General features: G+C 39.8%; 1 protein-coding gene across 2 annotated transcripts; it reads right to left on the bottom strand.

Annotated features, from left to right (window-relative positions):
* Window positions 1-562: 562 nt before the first annotated feature.
* On the bottom strand, window positions 563-3140 carry LOC147612515 (putative E3 ubiquitin-protein ligase LUL2). 2 transcript variants are annotated; one of them, XM_086783143.1, is made up of 3 exons: window positions 2297-3140; window positions 1451-2003; window positions 563-1227 (listed from the first exon to the last, which is right to left on the bottom strand). In XM_086783143.1, exons 1-3 carry the CDS (start codon window positions 2824-2826, stop codon window positions 1087-1089), a joined length of 1224 nt encoding a protein of 407 aa, XP_086639269.1. In that variant the 5' UTR covers window positions 2827-3140; the 3' UTR covers window positions 563-1086. The 2 variants fall into 2 exon arrangements, with proteins under 2 accessions (XP_086639269.1, XP_086639270.1); XM_086783144.1 differs by having other exon boundaries at window positions 1481-2003.
* Window positions 3141-13535: the final 10395 nt, after the last annotated feature.

Below are 13535 nucleotides of genomic sequence, written 5' to 3'. Positions count from 1 at the left end.
ATTAGTTCTCTTTTTGTTTTGCTTATATGATTTAATTATTTCATGAGAGAAAGAGAGAGATTAAACATGGTTTGTAAGAATTGCAAGTTCCTTAGATGAAGCTCTCTCTTTTTTTTTTGGTCTTCTCTTTTCTCCTCTGATAAAAAGATATATAATTGTATTAAATTACTTCATATCTTAATAAATCATTGAAATACTCATATGTGAGACCGTGGATCTTACATTGAAAAGAGAATAGATTAGACCCAATGCTTTTGTCTTGTATTCATAAATATTTTTCCTTCTAAGTTTCATTTAATTCTTCTTCTAAGGTTGATATATTAACTTATAGTTAACTTATTTAAAGTAATTTATAAAATTTATTAAAATCTTGTACTTGGAAAAAAGATCCTGTAATAACATGATTGATCATTTAGTAACTATTATGACCAAAGGAGAAGCAACCTATCATTTGTTTTGAAAGGTTCACATTGTGAGTATATCGTTTAATCCAAGGTTCACATTGTGAGTATATCATTTAATCCAAGGGTTGCCTATTGATGAGCACCATTCTCATGCCAACTTGATTGGAAAGGGTGAAAGTAGCAAATTTTATAGCACTTACATGTAAATTTTGTTTAGACACAATAATCTGGCAAGTTTTTGGGAGCCAAAATGCCCAAAGACAAGCATAACCGTCAAAAATGAAGCCTTGGTTCATGGATTACATGCAATAGCCACCATACCATAACTGTCAAAGGAGAAGCATCTAAATTGTAAATGCATTTGATGATGATAGTGTTCTCATGTAGGATCAAAGATATGCAGGCATCTCTAGGCCCATTTTTGCACTACGATGGCGTGCAAGCATCTGCCTTCTTATACGCTCTTGGAAGGTGGGACATCTAAATTCTGTTTCTTCTTTTGTTCTGAGTTATATATTATACATTATAGGTGTCAAGGTTCAAACCCATACCCCTTCTGGACATGTAGTGCCATAGCCACTCTGACTAACAAGACATGACTCAAGACATTAACAAATTTCAAACACATTTATACTTGATATACAATTTTGTATTTGTAATGCATCAGTGAAAAAGGTTAGTCTTATGCTTCAGCCTTGTCTATGCCTTGGTCTCCTTCCTTCTTTGAGACTTTGATTTCCAAAAGCCTCTCTACAGGAGTCCGGCAAATCGGGCAGCGGTTTGATTGAAACCTTAATACTTTGGCACACCCACTGCACATACACTGCAAACAAATCACATGTTAATGTGAGAATTATCTTCATTAATCTTAACTAGCCAAAGATTTGACAAAAATCACTCTGGTATCATAAGAAACAAACCAACATGCACTGCAAAATCACAAGACTAACTTGATAAGCCAAAGTACTATAACAACATAGCTGTAGAAGCATATCAATAAACCAGTAAATTTCATTAGCCAAGAGCTAGAGAAGGAAAGGCATTACCATGTGTCTACAAGGAAGGAAAGGCATTACCATGTGTCTACAAGGAAGCACAGTTGTGTCCCTAAGCTCTGACAAGCAGATTACACATTCCTTTCCAACATCACTCCCATCGATACCAACAGACCCATCAGCATTCTCAATCCCATATATCTCTTGTAACTCATATCTCACTCCATCAACATAAATGATCTGCTTCACCACCTTTACCATGTAGCCATCCTCCTTTTTCTCTAACACTGCATGTGTCATCTGGGCATGCACCCATTGGGGAAAAGGTGAATTGATTGGCCCTTCATCTCTTGTGTGCACGGAAGGAGGAGGATCTTTGGGTATTGTCTCTGTCCTCACAACAAGAGGGAAGACTTCATCGGGCCCTTCATCCACAAGGTCGGACTCTGCAAAAAGAGAGAGGTTCACACCTGTCCCTGGAGCTTGCCTGAAGTGCTGGCCCATGCCTTTCTTGAATGGTATCCGAATGGGTACATGTACCTCGGGCTTGACGGCATTCAATCTGCACTCTTGCCCTTCTTTTGCATGGAAAAAGATGCAAATCCTGCACAGCTTATAAGGTCAAGCAGAGATTAAAAAACCCTGGATATGTGAGGTCTAAAAAAAACCATATCATGCACATGTTTCCAAAAGCAACCATCTGCTTTAGGAAGTTGACATGGCCGGAAACGCACAACTTGTGCATGTAACCAAGGCAAGCAACCATCCAAACCTCTGGCATCTTGTACATGCCACCGAAGCAAGCAGGAACAAATGTCATGGCTGGAATAGTCAAAGTAACTTATCAAATAAATATCAATGCTTTTCAACTGGATTTTTCTTTCCAAAAGTACTCACCAGCCATCTAAGGTGGCATCGAAAGAGAAGGCAACAAGGTAGAAGCCAGGGTTTTCTTCATCTTCCTCGAGGCGGAGGGTGGTCTTCTTGAGGTTGACATCATTCATGATGGTGGTAGCCTGGGGGTTCTCAACAAGGTCAGGGAGGGGCAGGAGGGGCATGGGGAGGGGGAGGGGAGGGGGGTCCATCATCACGAAGGCATGATGGGGCTGGGTGATGTTGATGACAAAATGGCCATTGCTCTGGATGTAACCCTGTGGGTAGTTCACAGCAGGGTAAAGGTAAGGCAGGTAACCGGGTGCAGGTTGAAGAGAATGGCCATGTCTATCACCATTTCGATCGCCATGGCCATGGGCATTGCCATGGCCAAACAAATGACTATTGCCATTGCCACTGACATCGACATGCCCGTTAGCATGTCCACTGTCATAGCTATTGTCATTGGTGTTGCTGTTGTGGTCGCCGCCGCCATTGTTCTGCTCAATATGTTGGCTTCTTCCAATCCTTCTCACTGACAAACCATTCCCCATCGCTAGAAAAAGAGAAGCCCTGTGTAAAAAACCTCACTGCACATTACGCCTCGAACGCGCCATGTCGCTGTGAGGCTTTGAAATACCCAAAATGATTCAAATGAATGGATGCGGCTGCTCTTCCGTGGTGTGTATGTGCACGGCCTCTCTGAACAACAATGGCGACGCGGTGATGAGCAGGAGAAGAAAGCAACAACACAGCACTAGTACAAAAAAGACCGAGACAAACGTCGATAGATGGTCCCCCTCTGCTGCCCACTTCCTTGGGCCACTTTGTGCTATGTTATGTGCCTCTTTTATGTGATTGTTCTTACTATGTAGTATTTGTTGATTTTTTTAACATAAATAAGGCCATTGTGTGCTTGAGCTTATTATGGATGCAGAGGTGGAGCTTGTCTACTAGAGAGAGATCGAGCTTGTCTACTGTCCGATCACGACAGAGAATTGTGCCTACATACATGCACGCACACCACATCTTGAGGCCCTAGGAAAATGAGATGCCCTCTTTTTAAAAGGCTAGAATAGTGCCTATATTTTGTAATAGTGGAGGAGACCACCAAAATCCTCTTCCACTAAGGACATACTTTATTAAGTGGCTATAATGGAACAATCACACCATTTTTTACATAAAGTGATTCATAGCAATGAGGCGGGTTCCCTTGTTAGAGAACATAGGTTTAGGCAACACTGGTGTTGGCACATGATCATAAATGGAGGATATAGAGGCACTAGGGGTTCTCACTTAAAAGAAAACCATATTACCTATGTGAGTAGTGTAATAAACTAGTCATAAATCAATGTTTTTGCATCCACAATTTGAAATAGAAGTTTTTGTGGGGGGGGGGGGTGGAGGATACACTAAGAAATCCTAACAACACATGATTTTGAGCTTGAATGCACTTTGGTTACAATATGTTTTTGTGATATAAAGAATATTTGACCGTATAAACAAAATAATTAATAAGTTCGCAAAGAGATCTTCTCAACAATCTCTTATTTGAACTACACACACCATCCTTTCAAAGAAAGTTATTTAATGAACCTTGTAATTGGCCCATCATGATAATGGAACAAAAGAAAGGTAGTTTTTACATGGAGGCATGTGAAACCTTTAATATTGTGTGAAATCTTTGATACCATAATTCAATAAAGGGCATATCACTTTTTATAGTTACTTAGGTTTAAAAATCTTGTATTACTAAATTAATCAAAGATTAAGAAATAAAGCATACATGTAGTCTACATAAATAAGTAAACCTTTGAAGGATTGTTCTTGAGATGAATAGCAAAAGCATGTTCTTCATCAATTATTATCTATGCAAGTCAATCCTTAAAAGCTTTAAACTTTATTATGGGAGCCTAGATATGAAAGAAAAAGAATTTGTTTCTTAATCATTAGTTATGTGCACACATTGTAAGAAAGAGACATAAAGCTTTCGTTTCAAAGTGCTCATTAATTGAGTATCATTGAATTCTTATAAATTTATATGTTTTTCTATACCATTTTCATGGTTCTTACCTAATGGTCCTTTGTAGTGTCCTTACATATTATTTTTTCTTAATACAACAGCACTTATGGATGTGAAAAGCTTGTAGATGCATACATAAATACATACATATATTAATGTCATAGATTTATTTTAGTACCCTTATATGTTCATGCATTTTGATCTGTATTTTAATCATTCTAAGCCCAAGTGCATATGCATATAATATATACGCAAGCATAGATAAATATATACATATATGTGCATGCATGTATGCTCACATCACCATGCCTAGGTTATATTAATGATCAAACAAATCATATTTTGTAGCTTTAAGTTATGTTTTTTTTAAAGATTATTTACACACTTCCACCCACCTTATCACTCACGGGAGTGGGATTTTGTGATATTTTACTACCCAACTTTTGTAAAAGAAAACTTTAGAGCAAGCATGGGAAGAAATAGCCTTCTAATCTATTTTTGGAAATAATAAAAACTATAAATACTCAAGCGGGGATGCTTTTGGCACGTGCTTGGGGGGGTAGTTGGTACCCAATCCTGTGTTTTCTCTCGTGCTTGTACTTGCTGTTCCGCATGCTTCTCGAGGTCTGCTATTTTCCATCACACACCTACCCATGAGTAGGCCCTCCCCCCACCACCTTACATATAGCCTTGCACACACACTCCCACTCACTCATGAGCAAGCCCTTGCCCTACCACCTTGTTTTTTTAAAGATTATTTACCCGCACTCCCACCCACCCATGAGTGGGCTCTCCCACCCATGAGTGGGCTCTCCCCCCACCACCTTGCAATGACACTATGACCATAGGAAGCTTGAATCAAACCACTTGGGCACTTTGACTCCTTTGCTAACTCACCTATAAGATACACATCACACATCTAAGATGTAAAGGGTACCAATGAGACATAAAAATCGATATGCGAACTATAAGATATTATGCTATGCACACATGCATTTCTTAAAACCCTCATAGAATTATTGGTCTGGTCACTTTCATGTGTATCCTCGTATGTATATACACATCCTTAAAACCCCCATGAAATGTATTAATGTGGTCACATTTATGAACAAATTAAAGTCCCAAAAGCATGAGGTCATGGAAACAATTCTTGCTTGTTGTTGGCAGCTAATAGATGATGTAACATAAAATCCCACTAAAAGAAAAAAGTGATATACGTTTAATAAAAAAGAAAGAGTGAGAAATTGATATGATATTGGTAAGATAATCCATAGTATTAATGATTAGGCATGTAATGATATCTACACGTGACGTGATGCTAAAGTAAACATAGCAGTTTCATTAGTTGTACTATTATCTTTGTGCTTGATGTATTCACATAGTCAACAAGGACACTTGAGGGGGCTACTATGTAGAAACCTAATATATCACATGCGTTTAAGGGTAATTAAAAATCCCCTAACCTATGAATCTTTATGATTGGCTACCCCTCTTTGTAAATTTTGAGATCATAAAAGTATGCCTTATGTATAGATTTATTCACCTTTTGAATTAAAAAACCCCTTATGGATGCTTTGTTTTTTTTAAAAAAACTCCATAAGGACATAAAGCTCCTTCTTTTTTTGTTGTTGAGAAGGTGGATTTGTGTTTTGTGTCTATCGTGTAGTCCCTAAAGCTCCTTCTATCAAACTCACATGATATCTTACATAATTTCTAGTGCCCAACTCCCCATCCTTCATGCATGGACATCAAATAGTGGTCATTATTACAAATGTATCTAAAGGAGGGCCACCTTTTTAATTTCCACCAAGATGGGAAAAATTTTACCACTCTAATAGCACCAACATATTGTTTGAATTTTTTATTTCCCCCAAACGATTACCCAAATAATCTAATTATACCTTTTTATTTCTCATAAGGTGTTATGGGCTACCGCACCTCCCAAGAGAGAACTCTACCCTTTCACAATCGGAGAAGCAACAGACAACAACTATTGTTGGGTACTTACCAATGCTTCAAGCTCACATCCCTTGAGGCTCTCTAAGCTTGCTTTGGGAAGATCCACTCCTCCAATCTCCACCTCCACATTGTCACCATGGAGTCGCTCACACCAAAATGCAAGGTAATCTTCTTCTCACTCTCCAATACACATGCATAGAAAAGGAACATGCACTAGAGCACACACACTCTCTCTCACACACACAAGACAAAGCAAGAGCTCTCATCACAAAGGGGGATTGTGTTCTTTTTCATTATGAGAAATTGCCTTTATACATCTGGCCCTTATTCACACTTGGGTGCCCAAAACTTACTAACTAAGGCCTTTATACATCTGGCCCTTATTCACACTTGGGTGCCCAAAACTTACTAACTAAGGCCTTGGGTGACCAATATCTTAAAACGTACAACTTTTATAGTGCCTTTACATAACACTTATTAATGTCCTCAATTGGAGGAGCATCTTTGTTAATCCAAAACAGGATTAATATCCCCCCTACCTGATGTAGGTTCTATCCTCATAACCTTTTACCTAGGTCGAAAGGCTTGGTTGCTAAACTCGTGTTTGTAGAAGTTCCAATGGGATTGAAGCTTTTTAAGGGTTCTTCTGAATGCTGTGAGAGTGTGACGTCCACAACCCGGTGTCTACCATGTCTTCGAATGTGACATGCATGTAACTCAGAAGAAAGGCTTGGTTGCTAAACTCGTGTTTGTAGAAGTTCCAATGGGATTGAAGCTTTTTAAGGGTTCTTCTAAATGCTGTGAGAGTGTGACGTCCAGAACCCGATGTCTACCATGTCTTTGAATGTGACATGCATGTAACTCAGAAGAAACGTGAGGCAATGATAATAAAGCATCATGCCTCATTTAGTTGGGCCCCTATTCATGTCAAAACAAAGATTCTGTATCATACCTTTCTTTTGGTTGATCGATAAGAACTACATTCAATTTCATGAATCTGATGACGGCTACTATATCTTGATCTGGAATTCTGTGCCATGCTTGTATCCATGTGATAAATTGTTGTCATTGACTTGTGATATCTTGGAATGTTGATGGCGAGAATTGAGGGAAGTTGTAACAGACGTGAGAGTCTCTTTACTTTGCTTCGTGGAACTGGAGTAGTGGAGTGAGCCGTCTTTTGATTGGCATCATGTATAGTGGACCCACTTGTTGTGTTGGTGGTGGGCACTGGTACTAAAAACTATCTTCTGGCATTGTCAAGAATTCCTTGTGCCAATCAAGCTGGCTGTGTGCCAAAATCCTCGAGTTGGGGGTTGGTATCATTTGTTTTTGATTGTTATATAGCCTCCCCTTGTATGTATTGGGTGCTGTTTGCGCCATCTCTGAAAACAATATCTGATCATGAATGTTACAATTCGGATCTCAAGTAGATAGGCTAAGTGTGGATTGGCAAGCTTGGTGTGACGAGCCACATTCTCCCACAATGTCCCATGTCCTCCCATTAGTAGTAGCTCTTTTAATTTTGGCATTGGGGATCGGATAGGGTATGGTACATAGGGCTAGCTTCGTGACTCCATGACGTACCTCATCGAGCGGCCTTGGTGGAGATAGAGTTGGTGCCGACGTCTCCTCGGGGGCAAGAGGGTTAGTGGGAAAATCAACGAGGATAAAAGAGAAGCGAGAGAAAGTGCAATCGGCCTCAGTTTTGTTTGTAGGAGATACACAAGTTAAGTTTATTGACACTGTCATCCAAGATGTTCGATTGTTGCAGCACCCGACACCAACTACAAAGGTTGAGCACTATAAGGGGAAGAAGAAAATATCATCTTGGTTAGTAAGGACTATATCCCCTCAAAGGATTTCCATTACCAAGGCTAGGTTTGCATCCCTTTCTGTGTTCTGATGAATTAGTGTGAGGTCTCCTAAATTGAGGTCTTTGGTGAGGTTAATTTTGTATTGAAGCAGCTCATGCTATAATACTTCACAAACTAACTAATTCATGAACTAACTGCTACTTCACAATTTAATGCTTCACAATTTAACATTTCACAAATTATCTAGTTCATGTTTTAACAATTCACGGGTTAACATCTCATGCTTTAACCCCTCATGGCTTAACAGTTCGAGCACTTCCAATTCATGGCTAGTTCACGAGTTAGCACTTCATGCTCTGCCAGTTCACGGAATTAGCCCTATTGCTTCATGGAATAAGACTAGCTCACACAAACTTTAATTCACACCCATCCTTTATTACTTCATTGCTCACCACACTTACACTCTTCCCATCGTACACCAATGTTTAAAAATAACACACACACAAACACTAAGGCCATGAGCTCCTACCAACAATCAACAATGAACTGAATCCTTAATGCTAATGTTATAGATGGCATCCTCAGGAACCACCGACCTGGATTTTGAGGGAAAGCTGGTGGTGACTCAGGCCAATGCTATAGGATCACTAGCCAAAAAGAAGAAGAAAGCAAAATGGGTCCCCAAGTTGACCTATTTGGGGCTATATGCACAGGAGCTTCAGGGCACCATGATCCAGTTAGACATACATACAAATCAAGGGAAGATCATCTTCCAATATCACAGTCATGAATGCCTGAATATCTTAGAGGACACCGATGTGAAATACAAGCTGGAGAAGGTGGGACTTGGCAGGATGGTAGAGTTCCTCGCCCGCACCATAAACCCATCATTATGTGTGGAGTACCTCAAGTCCTATGACAAAAATACCAAGAGGGGCACCATCACAAAACCTAATGGAACAACAGAGCAAGTTCTCATCACTCATGACAGAGGATATGATCAGTGAGGCTCTTCAGTTGCCCCCTCCCATTCAGTCACATGTCCATCCACTTAACTAGATGCCCATAAACGACATGCTGAAGAAGGTTTCCTACAACTTGAATGGGGTAGAATACGAAAATATATGGGAGGAAGCAGATGAGAGAGCTTGCAGAGCAATGTCAGTTGACACCAATGTTATTGCAATCAAGGAGGCTTTCCTACATTGAGCGCATCTACTACCACCCTTATTTACTTGGTTGAATTGGTTTCTTTTTCCATACTAATTTTGGTGTTGCCTTAACACTTGATTGAGCAGGGACCTGATTGTGTACACGCAACCTTGGGTCATGGGTTGGTTTTTTGGTACCCATACCATTGCATTTCCTTAATAGTATCCCTGTGCTACTAGTAAGTCTTTTATGACCCACCACTTTTGAATGCTGAGTTGTGTGCGGGCTTGCTTGGAATGCTGCTTTCTCTCCTTGGTTTGATTCCCTTGTATTTTGCTTGTAGTGTGGCTTTCTTTCCTTGATACCCACAAGGTTTTGTTTATATCATAATATCCCTAGGCTTGAAGTTGGGCTTTGGGAACCCATTGTTGTCTGACTGGATACCTTTGCTGCCTTTTCTGTGGGTCTCTGGAATGGGGATGATGTGGATGCATGTTTTGTTGATTCCTCAGTCGTGCTTAGCATTGGTGGCTTCATGTTGCATGCCACTACCCGATTTCCCTTATTAAATGGACTCCATAATGGAAGGGTGATGGTTTCTTTGCCATCATTGAGTTGTACTTCCCGTTTTGCCTATTGGATATGGTGCAAATCCAGGATCATCCAAGAAACATCTCCTCTTCCCTAGTTCCTGCAGGCATAACAAATACCTTCTTGACCAAGGGATTATTTTTAATTGAGATGTTTATATTAAAAAATCCCATTATTTGTGTGTAATAGATGCACACTGCGAACGTGTGCATTAGTTGCCTCTAGGGGGGGGTTTATTTAAAGCTACCCATGTCTCATAGGAATTCAAGTTATGAGACAATCTCGTATCAATCAATGCGATGCTTGTCGCGTGTGACTACCCTTTATAGAGACATTTACATTGAGTCGTGCAAGTTCAATATCTAGATCATCCTTGTTAAGCAAGGTGAGTGAAGCCATGTTCACGTAGCGTTCTCCCTTGGAGTCTTTGTTTTGTTTTGGCTTCCCTTGCCTTGGTTTTCTCTTGAGCTTGGTTGATCTTTTCCTTGACTAGCTCTTTCTTCTATTTTAGAAGATGCTCTTGTGTGAGCATTTCCTGGGTCAAGGTTCCATAATATTTCTTGAGTTTTCTTCCATTGATATATCCCTCCATTTCCACCCCATCGATGGTTTCAATTTGGACTAACCCTTGAGGGGTGATTTCGGACACTCTAAAAGGCCCTAACCCTCTATATTTCAGTTTCTTTTTCTTGGTGCTTCCCACACCATACATGAGGATGAGGTCCCCTGTTTCCAACTCTTTGTGTTTCAGGTTATGGTCAAACCAGTGTTTTCCACAGATTTTCGACCATAAGCCCATGCGAGGCAATTAGCCAGGTTTCATTGAGTTTCTCTAAGTTAACTAACCTCTCGGCTAACACATTCTCTCTGTGTCTGTGAGCCTTTCCTGTACTGCAATGCGTAGGCTTGGAACTAAAAATTCCATAGGCATTACTGCATCAATGCCATAACCTAGACAAAAAAGGAGTGTATCCTGTCAGCTACCTTATATGATGTATGATAGGTCCATAGTGTTGCAGTCAGCTTGTGCTCCCAATCCGTGGGACTTGCTGACCTATGAGACAAATCAATGTACAACTGTCAATGTCCTCTAGATGTCCAGAAAAAAAGACAAAATAAACATGAAATAAACTATGAAAGTACTGAGCTAGTGGGGGGGTGATGGATGGAGCACTACTACTAAAGGCTCAGTATGCAACCTATATGGTGATTCTCAGTTCCTCATTTGATTTATTGAAGCGACATTCATCATTTGAAATAATTGGCTTGTGATCATGTCCCTTTGTGTGGCAGGATTCTTGTCAAATGTTGTTGACTAGGACCTGATCTTGTCTTCTTGTGTCCATGTGCTTTTTATTTTTTTATGCATATTTAAGTGCTCTTAGAAGTAGATTTTCATAAAGTACAAGAATTGAGTCATATAGACTCTTATTGAACTGCTTGGTGTTGAAGTAGCCACTTGTTGGTGAGGATTGAAAGAATTTACGTAGCCACTTGGTTGGTGAGGATTGAAAGAATTACGTCGACTTTCGAGGCTAATATAGATATCTTCACTAAGGATTGAAGATCATTGACTTGTGAAGATGGTGGCATCCTTTGGAGAGGTTTGTAATTTGAAGGAAAATTCCAGTCGATGGGTTGTATATCATTGACCAGGCTTTCGCCCACCATGGCCCCCCCATCCAGAGATGTACCTGGAAGTTGTCGCCGATGGTGAGTCTTTGGTGCAAATGTTCTCCAGTACATGAGTATGGATACGTAATCATGGAGCAACCGCTACATTAATTTAGCCAAAATAATAGTAAGAAATAAGCTTAACAAATATATAGTGGCTTTTGTGTGATATGGCTTAATCGATGATGAGGCTTAAATCGTGAAAGTGCAGGTTCTTAAGCCGTGAGATGGAACTCCTTGAATTGTAATTCTGTGAGATGGAACACTCCAAATTTTTCAAAATTGTGTAGTTGACTACTTGAGATGTCCTCCTAGGTCACTTCTGACCACCCAGAGCTTCGATCTGCACTCCCAAGTCTCCAGCTAACTTTAGCCGACCCATGAGTTGAACACAAAATCTCCTGGCTGACACAAAACTTACAGAAAACTGCTTCCGAATGTTGATGCTCACTTCCTTCCAAAATGTGTCCTCCAGGATGCTCTAATATCCTCCAGCATTAGCTAACCTAAAAATCCACCACCCAGCTCCTTCCTTAACACCTTGCTGATATTCTACTAATATCAATCTGATTGTTCTAACTGAACTAGACCTATCTAACAAAAATAGAATAAAATTGACTCACAAATCCTCTTCCATGTCCGCTGACACCTCCTAACCCCTAAACATTTCAAATCTCTCCACAATTCAACTCCATACACTCAAAGCTGACAGTCTTCTTACTCTGGAATTCCTTTCCTTTTTGCAACTCTTCCTGACTACTGACAGCTGATTGCCAGACCTAAACCCATAACTTTCCCCTTCAACATAAGAGATCAAAACTACTCTTGAACCCCCACGACTGACTTCTTTTGGGCTCATCTGATCACGACTGACTTCTTTTGGGCTCATCTGATCTAGATTGACTTCTTTTGGGCTCATCTGATCTAGACTGACTTCTTCTAACCTTTCCCCTTCAACATAAGAGATCAAAACTACTCTTGAACCCCCATGACTGACTTCTTTTGGGCTCATCTGATCCAGACTGACTTCTTCTAACCTGACACAATCCTTAGCTACTGATAGTTAAACCACTAGCAGTGCCTAACCTATTAGATTGACCTCTGACTAGTACTAATAGTACTAAATGGTCAGTCTTGCCTTCACAAGTGTTCAAAAAAATAAAATCTATACCCTAGAAATATCGGTTGTTCTATCCTAACTCACAGGTGTTGTAAGACTGCATGGCCACAAGTGTTCAATAAAACAAAATCTATTGCTCAATAATATCAACTGTTCTATCTTGACTCATAGGTGACTCTAGCTTCCCTATCAGAACCTGCTGACTCAAACACAAGATAACTGACATAAATCAGACTTAACCAAAGTCAGTTCTTTTCAACAAAACAAAATCTATTGCCCTATTAGTTGTTCTAACCTGACTCACAGGTGACTCCAACTGCCCCTATCAAAACTTGCTGACTCAAACACAAGATAACTGACATAATTCAGACTCACAGGTGACTCCAACTGCCCCTATTAGAACTTGCTGACTCAAACACAAGATAACTGACATAATTCAGACTCAACCAAATTCAGTTCTTCACTCAATTATTTTTCCTCAATAAAGATTTATCAAAATAACAATGATAAAAAACAAAAACATGAGAATTCATCAATCCAAGACAATCAAGCTTTCTGTGCATATTAGCAAGAGTTAGCCTCAATATCCCTAAGATTTAGGTAATAAGAGAAAACATAGTGGAACCAAGGGACCTCCACAGTTTATGCCCCAATAAAACCCTGTATTACTCGATTCCACAAGACTGATAACAACAATCAAAACTGTAGGTATACCTTGCAGACTTATACCAACAGATACAGCAAAGGAATGTTAAATAAGATTTGAGCTAGTCCAAGTTCCAATAGAGTTGCTATTTAGAGGTCCTAGGGAACCCACTTCTTCCTACAAAACCCTCTATCAATTGTGCAACCTTTGCTCTAGGGAAACCCAATCTCCCCAAACAAAACCTACGTTGCCTCCTTCTCAAAACAATATAAAACTTAATA

The sequence above is a fragment of the Cibotium barometz genome, chromosome 45 (assembly GCF_041138505.1).
Source record: "Cibotium barometz isolate CiBa-2024 chromosome 45, ASM4113850v1, whole genome shotgun sequence".
In the NCBI taxonomy this organism is placed as follows: Eukaryota; Viridiplantae; Streptophyta; class Polypodiopsida; order Cyatheales; family Cibotiaceae; genus Cibotium; species Cibotium barometz.
This window is presented reverse-complemented; position numbering and strand designations above follow the sequence as displayed.